Source organism: Eucyclogobius newberryi, unplaced genomic scaffold (genome assembly GCF_026437365.1).
Source record: "Eucyclogobius newberryi isolate DKJ021-1_F unplaced genomic scaffold, fEucNew1.0.hap1 SCAF_10, whole genome shotgun sequence".
Taxonomy (NCBI): domain Eukaryota; kingdom Metazoa; phylum Chordata; class Actinopteri; order Gobiiformes; family Gobiidae; genus Eucyclogobius; species Eucyclogobius newberryi.
In genome coordinates, this window is record NW_027315724.1 from 5,960,082 (window position 1) to 5,974,030 (window position 13,949).

General features: G+C 40.9%; 1 protein-coding gene across 2 annotated transcripts in view; it reads left to right on the forward strand.

Moving 5' to 3' along the window:
- Window positions 1-13,949, forward strand: part of cadm2b (cell adhesion molecule 2b) — a 343,707-nt gene that overhangs the window by 285,690 nt on the left and 44,068 nt on the right. For both annotated transcript variants that reach the window (XM_072460201.1, XM_072460210.1), the window contains exon 5: window positions 1,075-1,212. In XM_072460201.1, coding sequence (XP_072316302.1) covers window positions 1,075-1,212 — 138 coding nt within the window. The remainder of the gene's footprint in view (window positions 1-1,074; window positions 1,213-13,949) is intronic.

The window sequence follows — 13,949 nt, forward strand, 5'->3', positions numbered from 1 at the left end:
TCCTCATCCAAAACGTAACAATGATTGGTGTTTTGTTACTTTCAAGCATGTTAGCGTACTCCTGTATATGTGGGCTCCTCTGCAGAGCTCCAAACACTTTGTGCACTTTGTGATGTCAAGTTTATTTACTCATTCTGATCATTTCCAGCTCTACAGCTTTGAACTTGAAGGAAGTCAATTGTTTCATTTCTCTTGTTAAGCTTTTTAGAGGTCCAAGATCTTCTGCTGTCAAATCTTGTTCATTACATTAGCATTTCGGGGGAAAGTTAGCTTTGGTTCATTTCCCTATGGTAATTCCCTCTGCTGCAAATAGATGGCGTGCTGACACAAATCTTGATGACAGAACGCCTCACAGATAGAAAGTAGACACAGTAGACACATTGTTTTAAAGTGCCGGTAACAAGTTCTTTTGTTTTTTTGATTTTTTAGGTTTAAAAAACATCCCACTTGGAAATTCCATAACAGTTACGTAACTACCATGTTTTATACTGAGTCAACACTCCTCTAATGTCACAGAACACACAACACTTATCCAGCAACAATACTGATACAAGGGCCAAAATCTATGTCTATTACAGTTATGATTTGACAATAAATAATACCTGATTACACTTTTTGTTTGTTAAATGGTTGTTTAAACTGTCTGTTCCGAGCTCAGCTCTACTTCCTATAATGTTTATGTTTATTTAAAAATGCCTTCACATACTGCAACTTCACAAATGTAAAACTATGATGAATATTTACCACAGGTGCTCTACCACCAAACTAAGACATAATTGTAAAAAAACACATTATGCCACAGTAAAGGAGTCAAGCGCATGTTTAAAGGTCAATAACTATTTGAATAATGCAAAATATGTGCCCTATGTTGTATAATTTATTCATTTCATCATCATCATCATCATCATCATCATTTATTATATTTGAAGATTTGGTTTTACAGTGTGAATTGGAGCCTACGGCCTTTTTGTCGAACACTGTCATGTACAATGGAGCTAAACATTGTGTCACAAATGCTGAAGTTGCAGTGCAGTTACTCCTCACACGTCTTCACTACATGTCTGTCCACCACAGGGGTGCCACGGCGACCGGAGATCACCGGCTTCACCAGACCGGCCTTGGAGGGGGAGCTGGTCACCCTGACCTGCACCACATGGGGCAGCAAACCTGCTGCCAACATCCACTGGTTCCGCAACGACAAGGAAGTTCAAGGTACGGCTTTACTGACTTTGAATACAACACACTTTCAGCATGAATGTGTGGTCAGAATGACTGTTGGAAGTAGGGCTGGAACGATTACATTAGTAGTCGACTAGTCAAAGAATGATTTCTATTGTACATTTAGAATTGAGTGAAGGCTTCTAGAAATACGACTTAGATTGTTTTTTATAGTCTTGTCACGATTGGTCAATTAATCATTACATTCAGCGAAAACAGAGCCATTTTGGGGGAAATTTGAGCTTAAAAAACCCTGTACATAACGGCTTATTATTATATTACTCCAGTGTGATCATATTATGAACCGTTTTTGTTGATTCAGTCTTGCACAGTGAGCTGCTGTGGTACTGAAGTATGAGCCGGGATGTGTTGTGGACGTGATGGTAAATTCAAAGGGTTTTGTGAGCGCCAGAAACAAGCACCGCTTACGGTTTAAATTCAAGTACTTCCTCTTGTGGCTGTTTGAGAACTGGAGAAATTGTGTGCATTGTCTTTATAGGAGAAAACAGTTGACTTTTTTGCACTTTTTTGAGCTTTTATTCGTGTTACAATGTTTCCTCTTCAAAAACCTCTGTTGGCTGTAGAAGTTCTGCAGATGACGTCACAACAATCAGAAGTTCTGTCGGCGTTGCTTCTACCGTCTAATAACAAGTATAATAATATTATACTTGTACATACTTTAGTTTGTAACTGATTAAATCTAATATCTAAAGATCTAAAACATAAAAATGAGCAGAAAAACGAGCAGAACCAGATAAAGAACAGGAAAACTGTTTCTGAATCTGTGTGTTGAGGTGTATCCTTTATCTCCCCTTCCGTTAGCAAACTAGCTAAACTCAGTCAAAATGTTGCTTCCATGACGTCTATTTTGCTTCATTCTTACAGGTTTGAGTCTGTCACATTGTTCATTGCGTTAAACTATACAACCAAAAAGTGTATACAACATACTACATTAGCTATTTGTTTTCTACATTCATTTTACTGCATACACTCTAAAGAATGGACTTACCTTCAAGCACTGGCCTCATTTTTATTTACAGTCAGATTGAATCGTTTCTTGCATATTTTTGAGCATGGAAAATTTGTCTTTCCAATTGGACTTTTCTTTTAGTTTGGTGCAGTTCTTGTGTTCATGTGTTATGTTTGACCAGAGCTTTTGATAGCAATGGCAAGGTTGTAAAAGTCATTTCTTGGCATTGGAAAAATGACGCGTGGTACCCTTTAATGTTAATGTTCTGTAGTCCATAAACCCTCATCAGCTATTTTTGTGGCCACGTTACACTTTCTATCATGGCATCGATCAATTAGCACGCCAAAGAGTCACTAAACGTCTAAATTTTTCACCATTCATCCGAGAGGACATGCAAACCCCGACTTAAATGAACCACGTACAAAGACAAACCTTTCCTCATATCAGGCCACATTATTATAAGATAAGATATTCCTTTATTGTCCGCACATAGGGAAATGTCGGTGTTACAACGCAGTAGATACAGAGGGAAAGGACAGATAACTTATAGGAAGTTTGAAAAAATAGAAGAACTAATAGAAGAACTCATATGAACAAAACAAAAAACTCTTATTAACAAAACTCCTCTCATATCTTAATAGGGAATATAGAGAAAAAATAAATAAATAGATAAAATAAAAATGAAATTAAATAAAAAAGTAAAGTAAAGCTAGCATAAGACTAAATAATACTAATACTAATGGTAAGTAAACACTCTTATTTACATCAGTTATATGCACATGACTATGGCCTTAATTGCTTGTGAGTACGACAGTAATTGCACATGAATATGACGCTATTGGTTAAGTCAGTAAGCTCGAAAACATGAAACCCTAATTCAAAAGTGCCCATGAGCATGTTTAAAAGTCACAGTGCATTTACTCTCACTTTAAACGCTCCTTTAGACTTCGTCCTCTCTGTGTGCGTCCCTGTTTTGGACCTCCACGATCTGCTTGGCTCGCGTCCAACTCGTGTGCTGTGCTTGGAAGCGGTCCAAGTGTAAGCCCAACCACAGGCACCTGACGGAGGCTGAGACAAGCATGGAGTCTCCCACTGATTATAATTATACATTTACAAGCCGCGCTCACCATGCTCCTCTGTATTCATCATTAGGAAGGCTCAGGGGAGTTCCTTCTGTGCTTAGACACGGAAAAGGAGAAGCCGTAAGTCAAAAAGGCAGTATCATCAAAACAATACACGCCCATGGTATGAATAAAACTTCTACAATTAGTTTTGGCGAACGTGGAATATACTGTTTAATGTTCTATTTGAAGTTATCAGATACAAATTAAGAAAGTAAGAAAATCTATTGTTCAATTGGAAGAGACGGTCGTCTACCAAGTCAAACATCTTTCTATTGTTTTGATCATTATAAATGCTTAGTATCAAAATGTTATGTGATGACGTTGCACAGGTATATGTATTAGTTTCAGAGTATTTTATAAAAAAAATTAAAAAAAAGTTTATCTATAGCATGGAACAGCATTCGGTTAATTTATTCAGTAGGCATGACCCGAGTTTGTTTACAAAGGGATAATACGTAGAAAATACTGTATTACTCACTTCTCGTAGGGACATAAAGTTAAAATGTAGCGTTCCCAGTACACAAATCATTGTTATAATCCATTTGAATCCTTTTTGAAGTATTCGTTTTAATAAAAAGTGAGAAAAAGTGAGATTAGATTCTCTCGTGTCGACCGTTGAAACTGCCGCAAATTTGCTTCAGGAAACACGACACTACTTCCACGTTTTACGAAATAAAAATACAGGTTTCGTATCTAAACTAGAAGTGCAGTGCTCTGATCGTTTTGAACACTTAGTCATCTCAAAGCGAGTCTAGTGCGCTAGCTTTGTTAGCGCGCAACTTTTCGTTCTGTAGTCTTTGCGCTCCTTCTGTCTGTGGTCCTTGGCTGACTTATTACAAAATATTCAAGTTCTAGTTTGCTGATCATTTTTATGGTGTTTACTGGTGTTACCAGTGGAGCATATCATATCGTTATTTTCTTAAAGCGTGATTTACGTAATGTAATGGCTGAAAATGTGGCTTGAACTCCCAAAGCTATTGCATAACAACACATTGTGCAGACAAAAAAAGCTAGCATCTTTCCCAACTGTCGACATCCACACTTTGCACTTTCACGGCTGGTATCAACACCTCATTTCGCAGACAAAGACCCTGAAATGGGGAATAGGATGTTTGTCTGTCTGGGCTGTGCGCGGAGCCGGAGCTGTAATGGGTCCCGCGGAGGAGACCGGTGCGGTGACAGTTGCTTTTTATTGCGGATTTGCACCAGAGAGATTTGGGGGGGGGGGGAGGCTGACATGCAGAGATGATTGATGGCACAAGGGCCGGGATATGAAGCGCCCTTGTTGGAATGACGCGCACGTAGACTCCTGAAAGGCCCAGCACAGAGCCGACTCAAAGTATCACACCAGCACCTGCCCAGACAGACGCGTCGCTGAACCTGATCAAGTTTTAAGTCCAAGTTGAACACTTTTTTATTTCAATTATTTTTTCTTCACTTTCTTTCTGGCAACTTAAAAAAAAAAATTGTTGGCCTTTAAAAATGCTTGGGTACATTTGCTTTGGTCTCTCATAACCCATGTCAGCAAGATGAATTTCCGTCATGTTTGCAAGTACCGTATTTCTCGCACTACAAGGAGCACTTAAAAGCCTTTAATTTTCTCAAAAAACGAACGTGCGCCTTATAATTCAGTCCACCTTATATATGGATGAATTCTGATTGTGCTTACTGACCTCAAAGCAATTTTGTATGGTACACGTTTTGTTTCCCTTAATGCGCCTTATGTATGAAAAATGATCGAAAATAGACAGTTGATTGACAGTGCGCCTTATAGTGCAGAAATATAAGCTCTTTAGAATCCATCTTGTTCACTGTTCATCCATCCTCACTGTTGTGTTCGATTTTGATTGGGACCGTGATTCAACGACTGGACCAATCACAAGACAGTATTGGGGTTTGGGTGGAAGCCAACGTTGAAGCGCCCTAACGAACCCATACAAATGTGGCAGTGCAAAAACTTCAGTCTATTTTAGGAGAAATACAGAAAAGCGAAAGAGGAAAGCGCTTTTTGTGTCTGTGCTTTTCACTCAACTGATTTAACAAAATGTAGCTTTTGCTGCATCTTTCATTGTTGATGTGACGCTACGACCAATCAATATGAAGTTACAGTGAGAGAATCCATCTTGTCAAAGGAAGGAACACCAACAACATTAAACTGTGACTTAGCTTTCCCCCCATTGTCCTCTGGTGGGATGCTGTGCGGAGAAGGCCGACTGGTCACAGGAGGCGAGGAGGAGGGTGACGGATCACAGAAGGTGGACTGCTGTGTGTGGTCATGGGAGGGATGCTGTGTGTGGTCATGGGAGGGATGCTGTGTGTGGTCATGGGAGGGATGCTGTGTGTGGTCATGGGAGGGATGCTGTGTGTGGTCATGGGAGGGATGCTGTGTGTGGTCATGGGAGGGATGCTGTGTGTGGTCATGGGAGGGATGCTGTGTGTGGTCATGGGAGGGATGCTGTGTGTGGTCATGGGAGGGATGCTGTGTGTGGTCATGGGAGGGATGCTGTGTGTGGTCATGGGAGGGATGCTGTGTGTGGTCATGGGAGGGATGCTGTGTGGACGAGGCCGAGTGGTCACAGGTGGAAGGCTGGTCTTATTGAGAAGGAAAAGATCATCATTAACGTACCTTCAAACTACACAGACTCTTACTGTCTATACACGCTTAGAGATCATCTCAAAATGGGTTGAAGCTGAAAAGACGTAATATTTTTCGTCTTTTTGTTGCTTTGAAGCTTCAATACATCGTTGTGGCAGTCATTGTTTTGAAATGCTAAAAAACTATGAGCAACGAGCATTAGGCCAACATTAGGCAGCGAGTGCGTGCGCGGAGCACGGCAGGTGCGTACGGGGGAGCATGGCGCGCCGTGGCCCGCACGGGCGCGCGCGCGGTGGGCGTCGCCAGCGCGGCTGGTGCAGAAAAGTTGGAAAATCTTTTTTGCGGCAAGACGCGGCGCAGCAAATGATCAAGAGATTTGGCTCTAGTGACGTGCAACGCACTGACCGGAAGAAGGAAACAAAACAAACCCGCATGAGGTTTCGGCCAATCACAGAAGACGTGAGATTCTCACTGAGATGAAAGCGCGTGTTCTGCTTCTGTCATTCTGACATGTCTAAGGTCTAAACTCAGGCAACTGACAATTACAGGTTTTGACTAGAAACATGAGTTTCTCACTCTCTCATCCTCTTGAGACTATCTCAATGTGGTCATCTCACAGTTTGGGTTGAATGGGATGTGCCGTAGGGCCCCTAGGGCCCCTGGACCATGTGGATTGAGTAATAAACATGCGCGACAGGTGACATTATTTGGAGAGTTCATAACTTCTAAATATAAACTTACCAAAGGAAGTTCAGGGATGTTCACTAGAGGTGAGCAGGTCTATCAAGCTACTATCGTTTTATCAACGCGTAAAAATGTATGTGAAGCCAGACAAAGTCTGGGGGGGTCATGTTTTGTTATGAAATAAAATACATTAAATTAAAAGTTTGATTTAAACTCACCTGGAACCTGGAGTCTCCTCCAGATCTCCATCTGGAACCACATACCACAGTCAGTATTACATTACATTCTATATAAACTTGACAAAGCATCCACCAAGATCACACGAGTGGGGAAAGAACTAAAGAGAACCTAACCTGGACTAAACTTGGACCAAAAATGGACTAAAACAGTTCTATACCAATACAAAACAAAGTCTAAACCTGGACTAAAGCAGGTCTAAACCTGGACTAAACCTGGACTAAAGCAGGTCAAATCCTGGACTAAATCAGGTCTAAACCTGGACTAAACCTGGACTAAAGCAGGTCAAATCCTGGACTAAATCGGGTCTAAACCTGATCTAAACCAGGACTAAACCAGGTCTAAACAAGGACTAAATCAGGTTTAAACCTGGACTAAACCTGAACTAAAGCAGGTCTAAACCTTGACTAAACCTGGACTAAACCAGGACTACACTAGGTCTAAAGCAGGTCTAAACCTGGACTAAACCAGGACTACACTAGGTCTAAAGCAGGTCTAAACCTGGACTAAACCAGGACTACACTAGGTCTAAAGCAGGTCTAAACCTGGACTAAACCAGGACTACACTAGATCTAAAGCAGGTCTAAACCTGGACTAAACCAGGACTACACTAGGTCTAAAGCAGGTCTAAACCTGGACTAAACCAGGACTACACTAGGTCTAAAGCAGGTCTAAACCTGGACTAAACCAGGACTACACTAGGTCTAAAGCAGGTCTAAACCTGGACTAAACCAGGACTACACTAGGTCTAAAGCAGGTCTAAACCTGGACTAAACCAGGACTACACTAGGTCTAAAGCAGGTCTAAACCTGGACTAAACCAGGACTACACTAGGTCTAAAGCAGGTCTAAACCTGGACTAAACCAGGACTACACTAGGTCTAAAGCAGGTCTAAACCTGGACTAAACCAGGACTACACTAGATCTAAAGCAGGTCTAAACCTGGACTAAACCAGGACTACACTAGGTCTAAAGCAGGTCTAAACCTGGACTAAACCAGGACTACACTAGGTCTAAAGCAGGTCTAAACCAGGACTACACTAGGTCTAAAGCAGGTCTAAACCTGGACTAAACCTGGACTACCCTAGGTCAAAAGCAGGTCTAAACCTGGACTAAACCTGGACTACACTAGGTCTAAAGCAGGTCTAAACCTGGACTACACTAGGTCTAAAGCAGGTCTAAACCTGGACTAAACCTGGACTACACTAGGTCTAAAGCAGGTCTAAACCTGGACTAAACCTGGACTACACTAGGTCTAAAGCAGGTCTAAACCTGGACTAAACCTGGACTACACTAGGTCTAAAGCAGGTCTAAACCTGGACTAAACCTGGACTACACTAGGTCTAAAGCAGGTCTAAACCTGGACTAAACCTGGACTACACTAGGTCTAAAGCAGGTCTAAACCTGGACTACACTAGGTCTAAAGCAGGTCTAAACCTGGACTAAACCTGGACTACACTAGGTCTAAAGCAGGTCTAAACCTGGACTAAACCTGGACTACACTAGGTCTAAAGCAGGTCTAAACCTGGACTACACTGCAAATTTACACCACCTTAAAACTAGAAAAATACACTTGTTTTAGGGGAAAATCTACTTGAATTAAGTGAAATTATCTGCCAGTGGGGTAAGTGAATTTTACTTATCAAGAATTCTTGAAACAAGACTTTTTTTCTAAGTGTGTATAACTCTTAAAATAAGCTAAAAACACTTATTCTAAGTAACAATCCAAATTAAATTATCTAAAATTAAGCATAAAACACTAATTGTAAGCAGCAAATTAAGGTAGAAAATCTTAAAACTAGAATATAAAGCTTATTATTAGTTTTATTTATTCTTAATTTTAGCAAATAAATCTTAAATTCTTAATTTGCTTATTTTAAGAAAAAGTAAAAGAAACTCAAAATTTGTGTCAATATCTTTATTTTCTAAAATATTGTACACGTTGACAAAATCTTGAACAATCCAGTGCCATAGCTAAGTATAAAATTACATCTGTAATGGACACACAGATTTACTGTTGCAAAAACATTTTGTGGCACAAACATTCACAAAGCAAAGACCTTAAACTTGCTCACCTAAATCTTGCATGTGAACGCTTTTAGAACAAAGCTGCAATTTCAACAAATACAAAAAAACAATGGAGAAAAACAGACACTCTAAAATCCCCTTCCTCCATCTCCAAAATACAGCACTACTATGAAATCACGCCACTCTGCCAGGGCTTTTTTGTATGAGGAGGTGGTGTCGCTCTCATGAATGGCATCCTGAAGTACTTCTGTCTGAATGACAGACAGTAAGGTTGCCACACATTTGGGGTACGTCAGATGGAAAGTGTAATAATAAGGCATAAGATAAATTACCCCCTCACCAAGCTGTTCTTTATCTAATGTTGCAACTGGTGTATTGCCCACCGCAATGATGCACTTGCAACCATCGAAAAGTAGTACAGGACAGGAGAGAGTTCTCTTTTGTAGAAAAACATGGGGGTCTTCTGAAGGCTATTAAACAGAAAAACAATACATTTTATCTGGGTGTTGTAAATGTCAACTGTTATTCCAACATTGAACATTTACAAGAAGAGGTTCTATCAACACTGGATCACTTTCAAGATCCTTTTGCCGTATTTTCCACAGCGAACATGCAGCAGTAAATAAATTACTAATGTTTTATTACACTTTAGGCAACATAGACCCAAAGTTTAGGTCAAAGCTTACATCAATCCGACTCCTTGCAATAGCGAAGGCAAAGGACATTGATGAGTGCGGGGTAGATGTTATATTAACTAGAATAGACCAGGATTTGAAGTTGCTGTACAATGGAATTAATATTGATACTGTGAATGGGCAAACCATAGTATTATAGAACTGAAAATGGTCATTTGTTAAATTATAAGCTTTAGCAGGTCATATTTACTGAAATCAAAAGCTATTCAATCAAAACATCTGAACAGGTCAAGTTACATTTGAACCTTATTTGACAGGAGCTTCACAATTCTTGGATCCATTCCAATTGTGAGTTTGTGGAGTTTCTGCTCGAGTTTCGTTGCAGGACGTCAGAATATCCTCCCAGAGCTGCTGTTTGGATGTGAACTGCCTCCTGCCTTCATAGATCTTCCGCTTGAAGATGCTCCAAAGGTTCTCAATCGGGTTTAGTTTCTCTTCTTTAATGCCCATTGCAGCCAATGATGCAGAGGTGTTCTTTGAAGCATGAGATGGTGCATTGTCACGCATGAAGATGATTTTGTTACGGCAAGTACGATTCTCCTTTTTGTACCATGTATATATACAATACCCATGTATATATATTTATATTTTTATTTATATATATTTTTAAGGAGGTTTGGCCCGTAGCCTTTATTGGACAGGTGAGAGTGAAAGGAAGGACATGCAGCACCTTAACCCCTCAAGCACCGGGCAGCACAAATGTTGGTCTGCTTAATAAAGTGGAACGTCCTTCTTGAGAAGGTCCTTTCATTGGACCTGGCAAACCAACTGGCAGGAGTCTGATTTCATTGACCCAAAGAGTCACAATACCATCCATGAGTTTCACTGGAAAACAAACCGGTGTAATCCCTCATTTGTCCATTTTTATGAAACATTACCTTTATAAAAACTTAAACACAATTTGCTAAATAATTTAGAAAGCAGTAAAAATGATAACCAAAATGATCAAATAAATACACAACTGACCTTGAAAGTAAAAAAGAAAACTGTGGCGAGGGTTGTTAGTTGATACATTTCAAGACATTGTCAATTCCAAATGTCTAATTTGTTTGCTTACTTGAGAACAAATTGAATGATTTTATGTTTGTTTTTAATGAACTGTCAAATAATTGTGTTTGTGCAGGGTTTTTTTTCCATCACATAATTTTTGTTGAATTGTTTTACTTTTCTGGTGGGTTTTCTCCTCAGGCTACCGCAAATAAATTGTCTGCTGTTTGCTGTAACCCAACTCAACATTTCTCAAGTGGGTCGGTCGGTAGGTAAATTCTTATTTTTTTTTTACTTTTAAGGCAAAAAAAAATATGCACATTTTGCATTTTTTTGACTCAGAGTGACCACCAGGGGTCAGGCTTCAACAGTCCAGGGGTCAGGCTTCTACAGTCCAGGGGTCAGGCTTCAACAGTCCAGGGGTTAGGCTTCAACAGTCCAGGGGTCAGGCTTCTACAGTCCAGGGGTCAGGCTTCAACAGTCCAGGGGTCAGGCTTCAACAGTCCAGGGGTCAGGCTTCAACAGTCCAGGGGTCAGGCTTCTACAGTCCAGGGGTCAGGCTTCTACAGTCCAGGGGTCAGGCTTCAACAGTCCAGGGGTCAGGCTTCAACAGTCCAGGAGTCAGGCTTCAACAGTCCAGGGGTCAGGCTTCAACAGTCCAGGGGTCAGGCTTCAACAGTCCAGGGGTCAGGCTTCTACAGTCCAGGGGTCAGGCTTCAACAGTCCAGGGGTCAGGCTTCAACAGTCCAGGAGTCAGGCTTCAACAGTCCAGGGGTCAGGCTTCAACAGTCCAGGAGTCAGGCTTCAACAGTCCAGGGGTCAGGCTTCAACAGTCCAGGGGTCAGGCTTCAACAGTCCAGGGGTCAGATGAAGGAAAACGTCTCGATCAACCCGATCGAGAGACTAAATCTCACGATTTTAAGATATTTCAGTCGACCTTTTGTACGCCGTTATCCTTTATTTTGGTAGCGCAGGCGAACGGGGGGAACATGCAGGGGACACGGGCGCCGCCATGTTTGTTGTGATGACGCTGCTGGGCGTGTTTATGTCCCAGTCAAATTTAAATAATGCCACACCATGACATAGAACGGTATGAGCGGTGGCCAGCCGAGTGGCGCTGACAAAGCCAAATCAACAGTTTAAAAAATAAAAAATAAAAAAAATTTGAAAAAGAAGAGTTAAGGCCAATTCATACTCCATAATAAGCTAGATGTTTGTTTATGCACCTTGGGCTGTAAAGACAGAATGACGTCATTTGGTTCTCACAGCCTTTGTTGGTCAGTTTTCACAGCTGGTTCTTCACACATCAGCTGATGTTTGCTCTTGTTCTCGAAGCCGTAGGTACAGGAACAAACTTCTTTCAATGTTCTTGAATCATGAATTAGCCTTTAGAGTGTGATGTTGTAGCATTGCTTTAAGACTCTGAGTTCTTCCATAAGACTTTTTTTACGACTTTCCAACTCGACCACGCGATTTTCCAAGTATCTGAAGTACTCCTTTTTCTTCCGTCTGCATTCCCTGGCGGCTTCCCTAGACAACAAAATTCACTATCAGTCAAATCCAGTGGCGTGTGGTCAGGGCAATCAAGGCATCAGTAATTGGCCAACAAAAGCTAAAAGGACCTAATTAATGAATCATTCTAAAATATATCCAAATAAGCCCGTTTTCCCCTCACTTCTGCTGCAGAAGCTTGGCTGATCTCACTTGTGACTTGTAGTGGCCTCTACAGGCCGCTGGGTATTACTGTGTGGGAAGCTCGGTTCTTCTTCTCCTGCAGCTGCTCAGTCTGTGGTCGTTCATGCTCCGCTCTCTAACATGAGCTTTTACAACCAGAGCAGACAGCAGCTTCTTTTAGAGCTCTGAGGACCACACAGCCTCAAACCCATGGATCTGTGCTCAAACCACGCAGAATAAACTTGTGGGAATCAAGGATGTTTGAAATGAAGTGAAGCAACAGCAGCGCCAAGTTTCAGCAGACACACTTAAAAACTATCTTCTAGAGACAAACCTGTGTTTGTAGCTAAGGCTCTGTTCATTTGTCCAATGATTAGACGCTAGTTAGAAATACAGGCGCTCATTTAACAACATAGAGCGCTAACTTGTGTAATGAATTGGTCGGTGAAGTGAGCTTATCCATTTAGCATTTTGAGTTTGGCTCAGTAGGATAGGTCTTCACACTTCACATGTGAGGGTTCAAAGCCCACCCTCTTGTACTAGAATATCATTTACTTATTTATTTTCTGTTTTCAGGTTTGCTTGCCCATCCATAAAAGTCGCCGCACGCTACTGGTTAAATCCATTTGGGACATAAATCACAACATCATAAAAAGATGGTGAAAAAAATAAATAATATAGCCGTACAATATTGCATTGTGTAGAAAATGGTAACAGATGAAAAGCATGAATAATATGTAATGATCTAACTCAAGCATGACAGTGTTATTGAGTGTGATAAACTCTCAATAACACTGTGATAAACTCTCTCTCCACCTTTCAGTTTTACAATCAAAACTACATGTTATTTGTAAAAAGTATGTTATATGTTGTAATTCTTGCGTTTCCCACTGTTGCCAGTGAAGATTTTTTTAGAAAGAGCAGCGTTCATATGGTTAATAAACCCTTTAAACGTTTGGAAGTGAAGTCGAACGTGATTTCAGTGGAGAAACTGGGATTAACCGCAGAATAATATGAAATATAAAAAATGTACAAATGGTTTGGTCAAATGAAAACCTCTCATATACATGTAAGTGATGTCAGAGCCTGGTTTAAAGACATTTACTATTGGATTGTACAATATTATTTCAATATTTTATTTAAAGGCGCAATGGACGATTTTTCGGCGATTTGAGAACGCAGGCGGAAGTGCGCATGCCACTCCCCCGGGCACATGCCACTCCCCCGTGCTCATGCCACTCCCCCGTGCTCATGCCACTCCCCCGTGTGGACTGATACAACACACACGTGCGTTTGTTTATTAGCGCAACGGAGCGCATCGCATCGCTCGTCTCCCTTAGATTTCTGTCCACTTCTGCGTCAGCTCGAACTGTCTTTCTCCGTCTTTATTTTGCCCCGTACACTGAGGGAACTATATTATGATAGATCCATGCGCTTAGACACGTGGAAACGTGGGCACAAACCGCATGCGGCTGCAGGTGAGCGATAGGTGCATTTTATGATTGATATGTGGCAGGACAAATGATTTATCCACGCCACGAGGAAATATATTAAAAAATTTGCTGAAAAAAATCGTCCATTCCACCTTTAATGTAAAGGAGATTATAATAGACACATAACCAGATTTTTAGGTTTTACTGTTGGAGGTACTACCTACAGAAACGATGGGCCAAATTTTTTTCAATGTATCTACAGACTTATTACAATTTTAAAACAGATTATACTTTTGTGAAGATT